The sequence below is a fragment of the Lactuca sativa genome, chromosome 4 (genome assembly GCF_002870075.4).
Source record: "Lactuca sativa cultivar Salinas chromosome 4, Lsat_Salinas_v11, whole genome shotgun sequence".
Taxonomy (NCBI): domain Eukaryota; kingdom Viridiplantae; phylum Streptophyta; class Magnoliopsida; order Asterales; family Asteraceae; genus Lactuca; species Lactuca sativa.
In genome coordinates, this window is record NC_056626.2 from 403,839,228 (window position 1) to 403,854,476 (window position 15,249).

Below are 15,249 nucleotides of genomic sequence, written 5' to 3' on the forward strand. Positions count from 1 at the left end.
GTGAGCGCTCTTTGTCAGCCGGTCGACGATCATCCAAATTGCATCGACACCCCTGGTGGTCCTCGGCAATTTGGTGATGAAATCCGTAGAAGTCTGTTCCCACTTCCATTGAGGAACCTCAAGTGGCTGCAACTTGCCATGCAGACGCTGGTGCTCAGCCTTAACCCTGCGATAGTTCAAGCACCTCTCAACAAACCATGCTACATCCCTCTTCATACAGGGCGACCAATAATCTTTCTTCAGATCCAAATACATCTTAGTGGCCCCGGGATGGATCGAGAATCTCGATCTATGCGCCTCCTCCATCAATGTGGTGCACGCCCCACCTGCATACGGTACCCAAATCCGACCCTGAAAGGTCATAAGCCCGCAGCTATCAGTAACGAACTCAGGTACCTGCCCAATCACCCGCTCTCTCTTACGGTTCTCCGGACTCACGGCCTCTGCTTGGGGCTCCCGAATGGTTTCCAACACCGGAGTCATCACTGTCAACCGCATATAGATGTCTCGAATCGGGGCACTCTCCTCCCTACGACTCAGGGCATCAGCTACAACATACAGGATCTCACAATCGTAATCCTTTACCACATCCAACCATCTCCTCTGGCGCATATTTAGATTGGGCTGATCCATCAAATACTTCAAGCTCTTGTGGTTTGTGTAGATGGTACACCGAACCCCATACAAATAGCGACGCTAGATCTTGAGGGCGAACACTATTTCCCCCAACTCCAGATCGTGGGTGGGATACCTCGTCTCATGAGGCTTTAGCTGCCTCGATGCATATGCTATCACATGCCCCCTCTGCATAAGTACTACACCCAACCCCGATATCGATGCGTCACAGTACACCACAAAATCCTCCATCCCTTATGGTAGGGCTAACACCAGGGCTTCACATAATCTTTGGTGAAGTGTCTCAAATGAGGTTTGCTGCTCTGGACCCCATGAAAAAGCAACACCCTTCCGGGTCAACCTGGTGAGTGGCACGGGATCTTGGAGAAATCCCTGATAAATCTCCGATAATAGCCAGCCAACCCTAGGAAACTCCTGATCTCGGTGGGTGATCTCGGCACCTCCCACCTCATAACCGCCTCAATATTGGCCGGATCGACCAAAATCCCATTGTGGTTGACGAGATGCCCCAAGAACTGGACCTCCCGTAACCAGAAATCGCATTTGGAGAATTTGGCATAAAGCCTCTCCGATCTCAGAATTCTGAGGATCTCCCTCAAATGCTCCTCATGCTGCTCTCTAGATCTCGAATACACCAATATATCATCAATGAACACAATCATCGAATGATCCAACATCGGCCTACACACCCTATTCATGAGATCCATGAATGTCGCTGGTGCATTGGTGAGCCCGAAAGGCATCACCACGAACTCGTAATGCCCATAACGAGTTCTAAACGCCGTCTTCTGGATATCCTTATCCCGCACTCTCATCTGATGATATCCCGACCTCAGATCAATCTTGGAGAACCAAGACGCTCCCTATAACTGATCAAACAAATCGTCGATCCTCGGTAATGGGTAACGGTTCTTGACCGTCAACTTGTTCAATTCCCGATAATCAATGCACATCCAGTGTGAACCATCCTTTTTCTTGACAAAAAGGATCGGCGCTCCCCACGGTAAGCTACTCGGTCTAATAAACCCCTTCCCCAGCACCTCCTGAAGCTGCGAGGATAACTCCTGCATCTCTGGCGGCGCAAGGCGATAAGGCGCCTTGGCAATAGGCACTGCCCCCGGAACCCAATCGATGCAGAACTCTACCTGCCTCTCGGGAGGCACATGTAGCACCTGGTTCCTGGTATGTATGATTTATCTGAGTATTTTACATTTTTAGCCTTGGACTCGGCGAGTCGTAGGCTAGAATCGCCGAGTAGGGACGGGATTTTGAGCATGTTTAAGTTGGCGACTCGACGAGTCCATCAGTCTGAAAGAAACCCTAATTTCAGGGGATTGCACCCTATTTAAACCCCCTTATGCGCCCCAAGTTAGCCTCCTTCACCCTCAGAGCATCATATACCGAACCCTAACCCTCTCCTTGTGATTTGAAGTGTTCTTGTGCTTGTTCCTTGATGCTTGAAGAACAGAAGGAAGGAAAGACCAAAAGAGAAGGTGAAGAGCAAGAATCTAGGACTTAATCCAGTGTTCCTTGAGGTACAATTCGGATCTATTCTGTTTTTATGCTCAAATCCCCATTAGAACACCATTAAGCTATCTTTGATCCATTTCCAAGCTTGTTAGTAGTATAGTGATCATAATGGGCTGAATAGCTGCTAGATCTGGCTATGTTCGAGTTCCAGAAGCCTAGATCTAATACCTTTATGGGGCCATATTGCATGAAAGCCCTAGATCTACCCCTTTTAGTGTGTTTTAAGCCTTAGAATCCCCATGGATGATTATATACACGTAAAGTTGGAAACTTTACGTGTTAACCGAGTCCTAGGAACCCAGATTTATGAATGGAATGCATTGGATTCAAGCAGAATCGAGTGTAGAGAGATTGCATGAATGCGACTCGGCGATTTGTTCTTCGAACTCGGCGAGTCGAGTCGCGAGTCCCTGATTATTCCCCTTTTCGAGTAGGCGAGTAGAGTAGTGAGCCATAGGTGGAATCAGTGAGTTGGAAGCTAGGCTCATCAATGGAGGGACTCGGCGAGTCAATGCCCTGACTCGGCGGGTCCAAGGCAATCTTCATAGAACTCGGCGAGTTGTTCATCAACTCGGCGAGTCGAGGACAGAACGTGTTCATCGGATGAAGATTAACTCGATGAGTTGTTCATAAAACTCGGCGAGTTGGATGAAGGACCATTGAGTATTCAGTTAGGAAGAGAACTCGTCGAGTCAATGCCTAACTCGATGAGTAGAGATGGGAGTAAGGTCAATCGACTGGATATGGAATCGGCGAGTTGGCAAGCCAACTCGGCGAGTCGGGTCAACTGGAAGTTGACTTTGACTTGGCTTTGGTTTGGAATCGGTCAGGGGTAAAATAGTCATTTGACCCTGGGATTAGTATCAATGTCTGATTAAGTGTTTTATGGAATATAGCCGGGGGATCACCAGAGCAGCTGTCAGACATTTACGGATCAGCTTTTCAGCGGTCAGCCTTTTGAGGTGAGTTACCTTCCAGTAAGGGTGAGTCTAAGGCCACAATGCCGGCCCACCAAGTAGGAGTATTTAGAAGATGATTGTCTTTGTGATATTTATCTTGGTATGGATATGTTTTTGGTTTTGAGATGTATCTGTATGATATGTTATGTGTATGATAGGGATAGTTCTCCCCTGACAGTGGTCTTTAGGACCGACGAGTAGGTCAGTACTCGGATATGCTTGATTGTATGCTTATACCTTGTTGTTGTATGCTAGTATTAGGGGGTGGAATAGACCCCAGTTACCGGTGAAAGATACCGATGATGATTATCGGTTGAAAGATACCAATGATGATTACCGGTTGAAAGATACCGATGATGGTTACTTGTTGAAAGATACCGATGGCATTGCATGGTATGTGGTATGATGGGGGAACTCACTAAGCTTCGTGCTTACAGTTTTAATTGTGGTTTCAGGTACCTCTTCGTCAAAGGGGAAAGAGCCAGCGGCGTAGCGGCACATCACACACATGATTTCCGCACTGGATTTTCTGGGATCATACTCTGATTTTCTTGTTTCCAAATATATCATTTTGAGACATGACCTTATGTTTTATAATTAATGTAACTTTGACAATGTTTTAGTAACACGCTTTATTACATGCCAAATTCTAAAAAACGAAATTTTTGGCCTCAAAATTTGGGATGTTACAGCACACCCAGCAACTCCTCGGGAAAAACATCTGGGAACTCGCGCACTGTTGGAACATCATCAATCGAACTCAACCTCTCGGCGGCCACTCGCGTATCCATCACATAGGCTACAAACCTACTGCAGCCCCGCTGTAAACTCTGCCTCGCTCTGGCAGCCGAACAAAATGCTGACTCAGAATGGGTACCCTCGCCATAAATCGTAAGAACTCCCCCACTAGGATCTCGTATGGTTACCAGCTGTCACTCGCAGTCGATAACTGCTCCAAACCTGCTCAACCAGTCCATGCCCACGATGACACAAACATCTCCCATCGCAATCGGGACCAAATCAGTCGAAAACTCAACGCCGAAAATCTCGAGCACACATCCTCAAATCACATCAGTGGCATACACCGCTCGCTCTTCAGCTATGGAAACTCATAGAGGTCGACTCAATGCCTCCCGCTGGGTACTGATGTGCTGACTAAACACTAAAGACACAAATGACCGACTTGCACCCGAGTCAAATAACACGAAAGCAGGTACAGAACTCACAAGAAAAGTACCTACGCATATCGATATATAAGCACAACACCTGAAACTCAACATAACAAAAATGAAAGAATACATACCAGCCACGAAATCGGGCGCTGCGCGGACCTCCTCCGCTATCAATTGGAAGGCTCTCCCGCGAGCCTTTGGTGCCTCGGCCTTCACTGGCTGAACCTCAGTAGCTCGGGCAGCAGGTGCAGATCCCTGTGTCGATCCCTGCCGCAGCTGTGGGCACTCGGCCTTCCGATGGCCGGTCTGGTTGCAATGGAAGCAAAGCATGAATCCCTGGGGACGATCCATCGCATAATGCCCCTCCTTCCCACACTTGTAACACACCCCAACTATGTACACTCCCTCATGGCTCTTGCCGCACTTCCCACAAGTGCGGCCCTTCGGACCCCCAGATCTTGAATCAGCGGGCTTTGCCCGCTTGGCTACCGGCTAAGCCTGTGTCAGTCACATGTCCCTCCTCTGAGATTCGGCCTCCTCCCGGACCTGAATCTCCAACTCAATCTCTCTCTTCCGGACATTTTCTTGGAGCTCGGCAAATGTCTGGTATAACGAGTTCGCCACGAACTCATGGATATCCCTCCTCAATATGCTCAAGTACCGACTCATATGTGCCTACTCAGTTGACACGCGCTCAGGGCAAAACAACGCCCTCTCATGAAACATCCTCGTAATCACCGTAACAGACTCAGTTCCTTGCTTGTTGGACAAGAACTCCTGGGCTAGACGTTCCCTTTCCACAGGGGGAACATACTCATCTCGAAACATCGTGGTGAACCTCTCGCAGTCACCGCAGTAAGGTCTGCCGTAGTGAAGTCTGCCGTCACAAACTTCCACCAGTCCTTCGCCTCCAAGCGAAGCTGGTTCAGTGGAAACCGAACTCTCAGATGCTCTAGACACAAGCGGGTATAGAAACACCCCTCAATATCAGAAATCCATTCGATCGGATCCTGCGTCCCGTCGAACTCTGGTGGCTTCGTGTTGCTGAACTCTCGGTACAACAACGAGTCACCCCCCTGCGACCTCGCAGCAGCGACGGCTGCGGTGGCCGCAACAACAACATCAGTACGAGCAGCGTAACGCTCGTTAAAAGTCTCGATCAGAGTGGTCTTGATAGACCCAAACATCTCTAGTATCTCGGCTTGGATGGCAGCAGCCACCTCCTCATGAATCAACCTGCGGATCTCCTCATCACTAACACATCTGCTCTCGGGTGTGTGCCGTGTCCCAATCATGATGTCTCTCTGAAATACAACACAAAATATCAGAGATCTGCTTGAGCATACTCGCACTCGATAACTCAACCCTACTTGTTCCCTAGTACCCTAAGGATTCTTACTTGGACTGCGCACTGATACGATGTCTTCGGTAGTACGGGCCCTTATACTACCGTCCACACCGCATCAGTATTCACCCTAAGTCCTCCTCCTTGGATCCCAGATCACAAGTACTCTACATCTCGCTAGCATAGGCTACCCTTCGGTAGACCTCTCGTAAGCTCCTCACTGCTACCCACTCACTCTCAAGCATCTAATAGCAGCAGAAAATCTTCCTAGGCTAAGGCATCACAAATCCGGCCACTCTAGTCCTAATATGAATACCTAGCCTACTCTAACATGCATATCATATCATAACATATCTCATAACACATAATGCAAGGGTATTTTGGGAAATCACCATTCGGGCGCTGGCTGACCGTACACACTGCTTCCTCCTGTTTTTCTTAAACTCTTTTACTTCTTTAGAAAAAATGTTTATTTTATGAAAAACTTTCTCAAATCCTCAGTTTGAGTTCAGACACGCCCGAAGGTGCATCTGAATCCCTCAAACCAAGGCTCTAATACCAACTTGTAACAACGTAAATTTCAAAACATTTTTTTACTTTTTAATAATGTAATTTCATTCATAAAAATTCTCAATTCTCAATGTATCACATAACAAATCCATAAAATCACATCCCAAGATCAAATGTATGAAACTCCGATAGTGTGTACTAGTCATGTCGGCGCCTTCCTACGATCCTCACTGGTACCTGAAACACATCACACAAACACTGTAAGCACAAAGGCTTAGTGAGTTCCCCAAAATGCACATATAGTACATGCACCACTCGAGGCTACAATACGACCCTCCAATCGATGTGTCTCAGCGGGACCCTCTAGTCTCGTAGCTCGTTGGACCCTCTGGTCCGGTCATAGCTCGTCGGACCCTTTGGTCCAGTCTGTATCGTCGGACCCTTCGGTCCTGTCTATATCGTTGGACCCTCCGGTCCGGTCTATACAACATACGGCATACATACAACCAAAATGCACATAATCTCAAACATACACATAGCATACAAGACCCTTCGGTCTACACATAAATACCACTCTAGGTAATGTATAGTGAGAATACTCACCTCGGGTATCTCGGATAATTCTCGCACACAAACACACTGGTCTATCCCCCGCCTAAACACATAAGCAGCACTCTCAAATAAATAAAGGCTCTCAAAGGCTAGATTAAATCCACTCCTACAATTCCACAGAAGGGTAAAAGACCATTTTATCCCTCCCTAACCCAAAAGTCTAAAGGTTGACCAAACCCCTTAAAGTCAACGGCTCCCAAAATGGCCTCCTCTTCCCATTCACCACCTTGAAATGGCACTTTGAAGCTTAGAACACAAGCACACAAGCTAGAAACGAAGGATGACTCTCTATTAGGGTTTCACTCTCTGAAATGGTGGTTGAGGATAAGGCCTTAGCATTCCTTTTATAGTGCACAAGCCACTGATTAGGGTTTACATCTGGGCTCGCTACACCCAGCGTAACCCTGGGTACGCCCAGCGTACCTAGGCGAGTCCGCGTCCAAATTAAGCGTGCGAGTATGCGCATCGTACTTTTTAGTACGCCTAGCGTACTCATTTTCCTTAACATTACATTTTAGGGCTTAACTTGAAAACTTGGGAAAATGAGGAGGGTTTAAGAGACACACCTGAATTCGGGATGTTACAATAGGTTAAGGGATGGGTCAAACCCACATGATGCGCCTAGCCGGGCCATGGATATGAGACACAAGGTTCACGAAATTGCATAATTTAGGTGTCCTTTGTACTTCACACGTCGTATTGGTTGTTGTGAGTTGATGAAATTTTATTTTTAGTGGGTTGAGGGTCATGTTAGGACAAATTTTGTGACTACAATTGAACTATTTTTGAATAAAAACCCAATAGGGTCTGTATCAGGAAACCAATTAGGTATGTTTGGTCATTTGCTAAAGTAAGATGACAACACTGAAGTCATCTAAACAAGTCCCATGATTCACATTGTTAATGTGGATTTATAACCTACATGCATATTATGTAACATAACGGATATCCATTCCCGTAGGTGTTTAAAGGATCAATATGTGAGAATCGACAGGATGGGGTAGATTGTCTTATGGATATCTATGATAATGATATATTGTGAGTAATAGTTTGTTTTCCAGGTTTATTAATTATGGATTAATACCATAATAAGATTATGGGATTAAAAACCCTATGTGTCTTACCAGGTTTTCCTAAACCTGACCCACTCAATCTATATGTATCATAGGTAGCGGCGGTAAGACTGTTGGAACTGAATAGGATGTCGAGTAATAAAAGAGACAAGCTTGCATTAGTGTTTCACAACTGTTACGTCTTCACGTTGTAACTTATGTACCGTATTGATTATGACATCCATAGGTTTTGTATTTTGAAATAACATCTTTACTCAAGATATTTTAATAAAACGAGACAATTTCCACAAAATGTTTTATTGTACTAGGATTTTCCGCCAACAAAGATAATATTGTTTTGAAAGCGTAAAGAAAAGTTTTTTTTTTCAGTTCTGAAAAATAGGGGATGTTACATAACTTATTAGTTCCAATGTAAAAGTAACTTATCATCAAAAGGAAATAATATCATCAAAAATCTTATCCATTTCTCAAATTCTCCATCTTAAAAACAAAACTATTCCTAACTTTCCAAAGACAAAACCCACCTAAAAGAAAAGGAAATAACATCATCAGAAATCCTATCCTTTTCTCAACTTCTCCATCTTAAAAACAAAACTATTCCTAACTTTCCAAAGACATCACCATGTAGTAACAAAAATTATTTCCAAAACCACCTTCTTAACTGAAGAACTATGTATCACGTTTAAGAACACACCAATATTGCCAACGAACAAGACATGCGAGAGGTTAAGATCACACAAATGATTAATTCTAGTCATAACCACCAGAATAACCTCATAAATGCATCACAATATGATTCACAAACTCTTCAATGTTGTTACAGACGAAACATTTAGTACTAGGAATATCATTCCCACATAAAATAAGATTATCTATCGTAGGAAGCTAATTCAAATTGGAAGGACAATAAAAAATATTGATTTTAATGACACACCTAGTTCACATCGATCCATGAGGAAGTCTAAATTCATCTATATAAAAGTTGTAGTTTCTTTTACCATGTATTCATTAGAGGAAGCTACACCATACACCCATATATCCAGATAACAAGAGTTTAACTTGAAACAATAAGTTACAAAGATTTGTAAATTGGGACATGACTTCGCCCCTGGAAAGCTCAATGTGTCAACTCCAAAACTAAGTTTCATTTACCCAAATATTCAGAATAACACAATCAAAAATGGTATCATGAGCCGCCAGTCTGGGAAAAAAACATGTAAGGAAGAATCACCGACCCAAACTTCCTTCCAAAATAAAGTGTTTGTAAATTTTCTCGTTTTTAATTCATATGAATATAGGATAGTCTAATTTTACCTTTCTTATAATTGGATATGACTGTTGGAAATATTGTTGAAGGTCATTAACTTATTAGTAATATTTCTAAATAATAATAAGGTCCTTTTCGGTCGCCTTCATGATACAAATGAGAAATTAAAAGAAATAAAAATAAGGAAAAAGTTAGTTTATTAATATATTATGTTTAATAAATTAATTAGAAACTATTTTTGAATTAATTAATTCAAGGGGTTGAATATTGATTACTTAAAATTTTGACTAATTGTAATGTTCTAGAACCCTTAAGGGGTTAAGGGAATTTGAAAATCACCATTCCACATAGGATGTGAGATAGATTTCAAAAATAATCTCCATCCTACATGGGATGGGAGATGAAACATGGCAAGATCTTTAAGGCTATAAATAGGATGCTATAGGTTTCATTCCACCTTGCACCGTAGCTAGAGATTTCGCTAACTTCTTCCCTCCCTTTCTTTAAGATGAATTTCTTAACCCTTTCTAGGGTTTGTGGAAATATGACCATCTCATAGTTTTCTTTTGGTTCTCTCTTTAGATTCTTGAGTGTGACTCCATTAGAAGGATTCTCCGTTGGGTTCTCTAATCCAAGAAACATGGTTGGATCAAGAAGGTTCAAAAAGATCAAGATCGAGCTACAAAAGAGGATATTAATTATGTCTTTCTTAGTAGATTTACAATTTAATAAGTAGGTTACTATAATTAGTAAAACCTAGATCCTAGGATGCATATACACATAGGGATTGTTTTGATTATTTTGTTGCACCAATCTAGTGTGTATAGATGTAATAAAACCCAATAGTAGTATCAAAGCCTCTAGGTTTTGATTATATGCACTACTTAAGGAATCCAAATAGGGTTGAACTGAAATTTTGTTTGCTTCTAGGGTTTTAGAAAGGTGTGGTTTTAAATTTTCAGTTTTTGTATATCTTCTTTGATTATGCCCAAAATTAAGATTTAGTTACCTTAACCTTTAAACCTAGAAATCAAAAATAGAAAAAGGGGAAATATTTGGATGATGCAGCGCATCCCTCCTTGGTCGTGACGTGTCCCCAGATAAATATATTTTTTTCCCGAAAACCCTACTTGGTTGACAAGTTTTCTAACTTATGCAACAAGAAACACAAACCTGAAGATATTTCAAATTTTAGATAATAACCTCATGATTTTGAATATTATTTAAATAGAATTTAAATTAGAATATTTAATTTCAGATAAGTATTAAGGGGTGTTTGGATTAGCTTATTAGCTTATTTGTGGTGGGAATAAGCAATAAGCAATAAGCATGGGAGAGATGCTTATTAAAATTAGCTTATTTAGCTTAATAAGCTGGATTTTATCCAAACACTCAAAGTTAGCTTATTGTGGGAATAAGCAATAAACACCTCTTTTTTTTTCCTATCAAAACACCCCCTAAATATTATTTAAATAAAGTTTAAATATGAATATTTAATTATAATTTTAACTATTATTTAATTAGATAATTCAATTTGAATATTTAAAAGGATAAAGATCAAATTTAAATGTTTAAATTTACCTACATATTATAATAAGATTATTATATGTATAAGTGATTATTACAAACATGTGTCCTCACATGTTTATAAGAAACAATATCAGTCAAACCAATACTAGGCGCATCCAAGTATGATGCTATAATAGAGGTTTAATGTGGTCTCTTCGATTCTTAATAAGGTCGGTTTTTAAAAGCTCTTAAGCTTACTACCCTCACTACCTCTTTGAATTTTGAGAATGAAGTTACCAAAATGTTTTGATAGGATAAGTGTTTAAAGTAAAAAGTAGTAAAGGAATGAAAGGTTATTGAATCAAAATCCTAATTTATTAAAATGTGAGTTGTATGCTACCCTTGGAAACATACATTTTTGTTATATTCTTTTGATGAAGCGTGTGTGTTTAACCGACACATCAAAACAAGGGTATAAATTGAAGTTGATGTGGCACTCAAAAAAATATTATATTGATGGATCGTTTGTGGTTAACCGACATGTCATTGTGAGAATAATTTAGATTGAGGGTCATATGGTTTTGCATTGATGATTCATCATCTGTTCTATGATCCGCAATATACCTGTCATAGAATAGAGATAAACATAATATGAAATTAACATGTCATGGACCTCACTCAATGAATCTCAAAAGATCTAGGAGTTTCATGGAGATTGAAACTGGTAAAGAGTTTTGCCTACCTAATTAAATGTGCGGTGTGTTTACGACATCCCTTTACGCACCACAGAGTCAAATATAGATCATAGTCCTAAAAATAATTAATTAGGCTTAAAAATTATTTTAAGGATTAAATAAACAAGCAGGAATGAAGTTAACGTTAAATTGTGTCTATTAGATAATCCACTGAAATCTATAATTACAAGACCTCTCAAAATGATTAGCTGGTAGGATAATCAATCTAGTCCAAATAAAAAGATTATGCCTTAGATAAAACTCTTCCCTAGGTTTCTATAACCATTGCATTCCAAAACCGTTAGACACAGTAATAAAGCATATGTTGAAGTAAAATAGAATTTGATTAGGTTAGGAGTTGACTATGGTCATCATAATCAACTAGCTGATATGTACATATAATTAGTTCACTCTGATTTTAATATGAACAACCTTGAAATGTTCATAAAGGAGTTGCACGACATGTTGATGCCTTTTGGGACTAACATGACCAATCATAGAAACTCCAACGTCAAACACTCCTATATTCGATATCATGAATAAAAGTGTTAAGAAGAAGAAATCCAATTACCTATGCATAAAAGACGATTAGTGTTGAGATACCTAATCCGACCCTAAAAGCCAAAGGACAAAAGGAAGGCTTATTTTGAGACATGTTCTAATCGACTATTCGTTTCCATAACAAGAGAAGGTTCAATAAAACATAAATGTCCAATATCTCTAAGATTGAAATATGGAGAAGATGATTTGATCATTGATTACAAGCCCATGTTATTATCCATATGATCAAGGACAACTCGTTGTTGTTAATGTTTAGTCTACAATTATATATAAAAGTTCGTAATACCATTGAAATATTACTTCCAGTCATTTGAGTATTTTTCTAAGGATCAACTACTAGAATTTACAAGAATGTGAAATGACTAAAAAGAAATAATAAGACTAATGAAATGATTTTAGTTCATTTACTAATAAATGAGTTGAATTGAGTTATATTTTAATTTTTAAATCTGCTATTGAAATTACTATAATAATTGTTTTTTTTTTTTCTTAACTAGAAATAAAACCAACAAATAGATTGAATTGAACCGATCAAAATTGCCAAAAATGCATTTTCCATTTTCCAACACATAAAATCTTTAAAATGCATTAAAACGGTCTGCTTTCAACTAGGTCCAATCACAAGGCCCAAGTGATGCTAAGAAGTCCTGAAACCTGGACAGCCATTTATCTCTTGTGCAATGATTTTTATTATTTATTTTAAAACAAATAATGCCAATAACAATGTTTATTCATATAATATAATTAAAATAATTAAGCTAATGATATTTTATGAAGAAAAAGTCCCAGACTTTCGGTTCCCTATCTTATCATAACACGTTTTTAGGACAACGATATTTTGTAGAAAAAAAGGTTTGTTACCCCTTCATGACATTAATTTTATTAAATATTACTAATACACGATAATATGGTTATAAAATTATTGATTGTACACATTAACTTTCTTAAACGATCTATACGGTTTGTGTTATCCATTCTCAGTAATAATATTATTACAATAATTAACATACTTGCATTCTTATTAAGTATTAACTATATTACTTTACAATTAGCACATACATTGATTAATTTTATCAAAACAATTAAGCAAGTTATCCTACCCTAACATCAAGTACATTGTCCATTGTCTATGTAATTCCAACGATTTGTTTCATTATTTGAATTTCCTTCTAATTATTCTTATAGATAATATTGGCCAACATATGTCATTAATAGAATATTACACTCTCTTTAAGTATTCTCTAATGATTCTACTATTTCCAATCGACAAGAGATGTCTAATTTGACGTAAAACATGTTTGGACACATTTAAAGAACATGCAGTACATTGTAGATCCTTCCGATGATTCAAGTATCAACACGATATTGATAGGGACATCATTTTCTATTTAGGCGTTCCAGGGTTTTTGCCAAGAAAGAGTGATCGTAAACTTCTTAGCTGACGCATTGGAATGAGAGTCACCAGTTTGATCGGATTTTAGTTTTTGGACGGGTGTGAGAGTAATACACATGTATGGATCAAACACATGTTTTCCCTTATTTGGATCGAAGAGTAGGACTTTCACTATGAGGCAGGTTACTTTAAAAACAATCTCATACAAAGTAATAAAACATGAAAAATCAACATGTTTATAAACCATCCAATTAAACATTAATTGATTATTGATATATTTGGTTTATCTACATCAAAAGCTGTGGAGCTCCTGGATATTGTAAATATTCGTTACAATTGTAATATTTAAGACTTTAAAATTTATGGATGTGTATATTTTAAAAAAAATAGTTGGGAAAACCTTAGAAAAACCCAACATATTTTTATCAAATGCTTAAAAAAACCACTATATTATTTTTTAGTAAACTAAAACCCTTATATTTTCTAAAATTCTTATTTAAGGTTTTTTGAGTTTAGAAAAACCTACTCTATTTTCATAAAATGATTAAGAAAACCATTATAGTGCATTTAAAGCCTCATATTTTTAATTTTTTTTTAATCTAATGAATTGTAACATTAGAAACGTTAAGAATCAAGTACCTAACATTTTTGGCTATCTAAGATTTACGGAGCTTAATGCCTTAAATGATACATTTTAAAAAATATAAGGGTTTTAACGTAAAAAAAAATAATATAGTGGTTTTTTTAAGACTTTGATGAAAATATGTTGGGTTTTTATAAGATTATCCAAAAATAGTTTAATAAAAAGTTGGCGGCCCAACTTGTTTCCGGATTTACTTTCCACCTTAAATGTAATTAAATCCTACATGTCTTATCTTTATCAAAATTCAAAAATTAATTATTATATAGTATCTACAAATATATTTTACTAGGTTGGAGACTATGCATCTTTAAGTTTGATAAGAAAATGAAAGTATGAGCACTCAGGTTTTTTAAGCGGGATTGAAGCTCATTTTGCAAGCTTAAAATGAAAAAAGTTACAGACTTTGTAATATCATCAGAGCTAGAGTAACACGAATGCGAAGAGATTTGAGTTAAAATTTGCATCCGTTGAAGTAAATTTTGTCCTTTAATACGTGAACTATGATTGCAATAGGAAGAGCAATTTAAATCATCAAAAACTAACAAATTAACAACAGATTACATTACGCAGACGGAAAAAAAAGAAGAGAAAAAACGTACCACAAAATCATGAACTAAACAATTGAAATTTTGGCGCCAGCTTCTTCAAGTTGTTTCTTCGCATCTTCAGCTTCATCTTTTGATATTCCTTCCTTGAATTTCTTCGGAAGTCCTTCAATGAGCTCTTTCGCCTCTTTAAGCGCCAAGCTCGTCATAGCCCTAACGACCTTAATCGTCGCAATCCTCGCATTACTCGGAACTTCATCAATAACCACATCAAACTCCGTCTTCTCCTCCACTACTGCCGCCGCTTCTGCTCCCGCTCCTCCAGGCGCCGCCACAACAGCGGCAGGAGCGAAAGACGCAGCGGTGACTCCGAGCTTGTCTTGGAGATATTCGACGAGTTTCTGTGCATCTGATAGCGTTAGATTCGAGATTTCATCTCCTAGCTGTACTACCTTCTCCTCCGCTACCACGGCCACAGGACGGAGTAATGTCGATCTGCGAGCGAGTTTGGTTGTTCGGAGGGGGAATTCTAGATTCTGTTTGGGGAAAACTAGTGATGAAGGTGTAATGAGAGCTGCTGTGGAGGGTGAAAGGCGAGAGGATGAACGTAGGGTGACTGTAGAAAGTGCTGAAGATGTTGCCATTGAAGCAGAGCTTGAAGAAGAGTGAGGGGACGAGAAAGATAAGATAAAGGGGTTGAGGTTTGGTTGATTTTGAGATAAAATGTATAGAGACGTTCGAATTTCTTTTCAGTGCAAAA

The 15,249-nt window shown here is 39.3% G+C and overlaps 1 protein-coding gene across 2 annotated transcripts; it reads right to left on the bottom strand.

Moving 5' to 3' along the window:
• Positions 1–6,257: 6,257 nt before the first annotated feature.
• Positions 6,258–15,220, bottom strand: LOC111894919 (50S ribosomal protein L12, chloroplastic). Of its 2 annotated transcripts, none has more exons than XM_023891004.3 (2): positions 14,544–15,220; positions 6,258–6,389 (listed from the first exon to the last, which is right to left on the bottom strand). In XM_023891004.3, exon 1 carries the CDS (start codon positions 15,131–15,133, stop codon positions 14,558–14,560), a length of 576 nt encoding a protein of 191 aa, XP_023746772.2. In that variant the 5' UTR covers positions 15,134–15,220; the 3' UTR covers positions 6,258–6,389; positions 14,544–14,557. The 2 variants fall into 2 exon arrangements, with proteins under 2 accessions (XP_023746772.2, XP_052626683.1); XM_052770723.1 differs by lacking the exon at positions 6,258–6,389 and adding an exon at positions 11,223–11,237.
• Between the last annotated feature and the right edge of the window lie 29 nt (positions 15,221–15,249).

What these genes read in the sequence shown, in the direction of transcription:
- LOC111894919 (XM_023891004.3), bottom strand. Translation starts at nt 15,133, where the DNA reads ATGGCAACATCTTCAGCACTTTCTACAGTCACCCTACGTTCATCCTCT.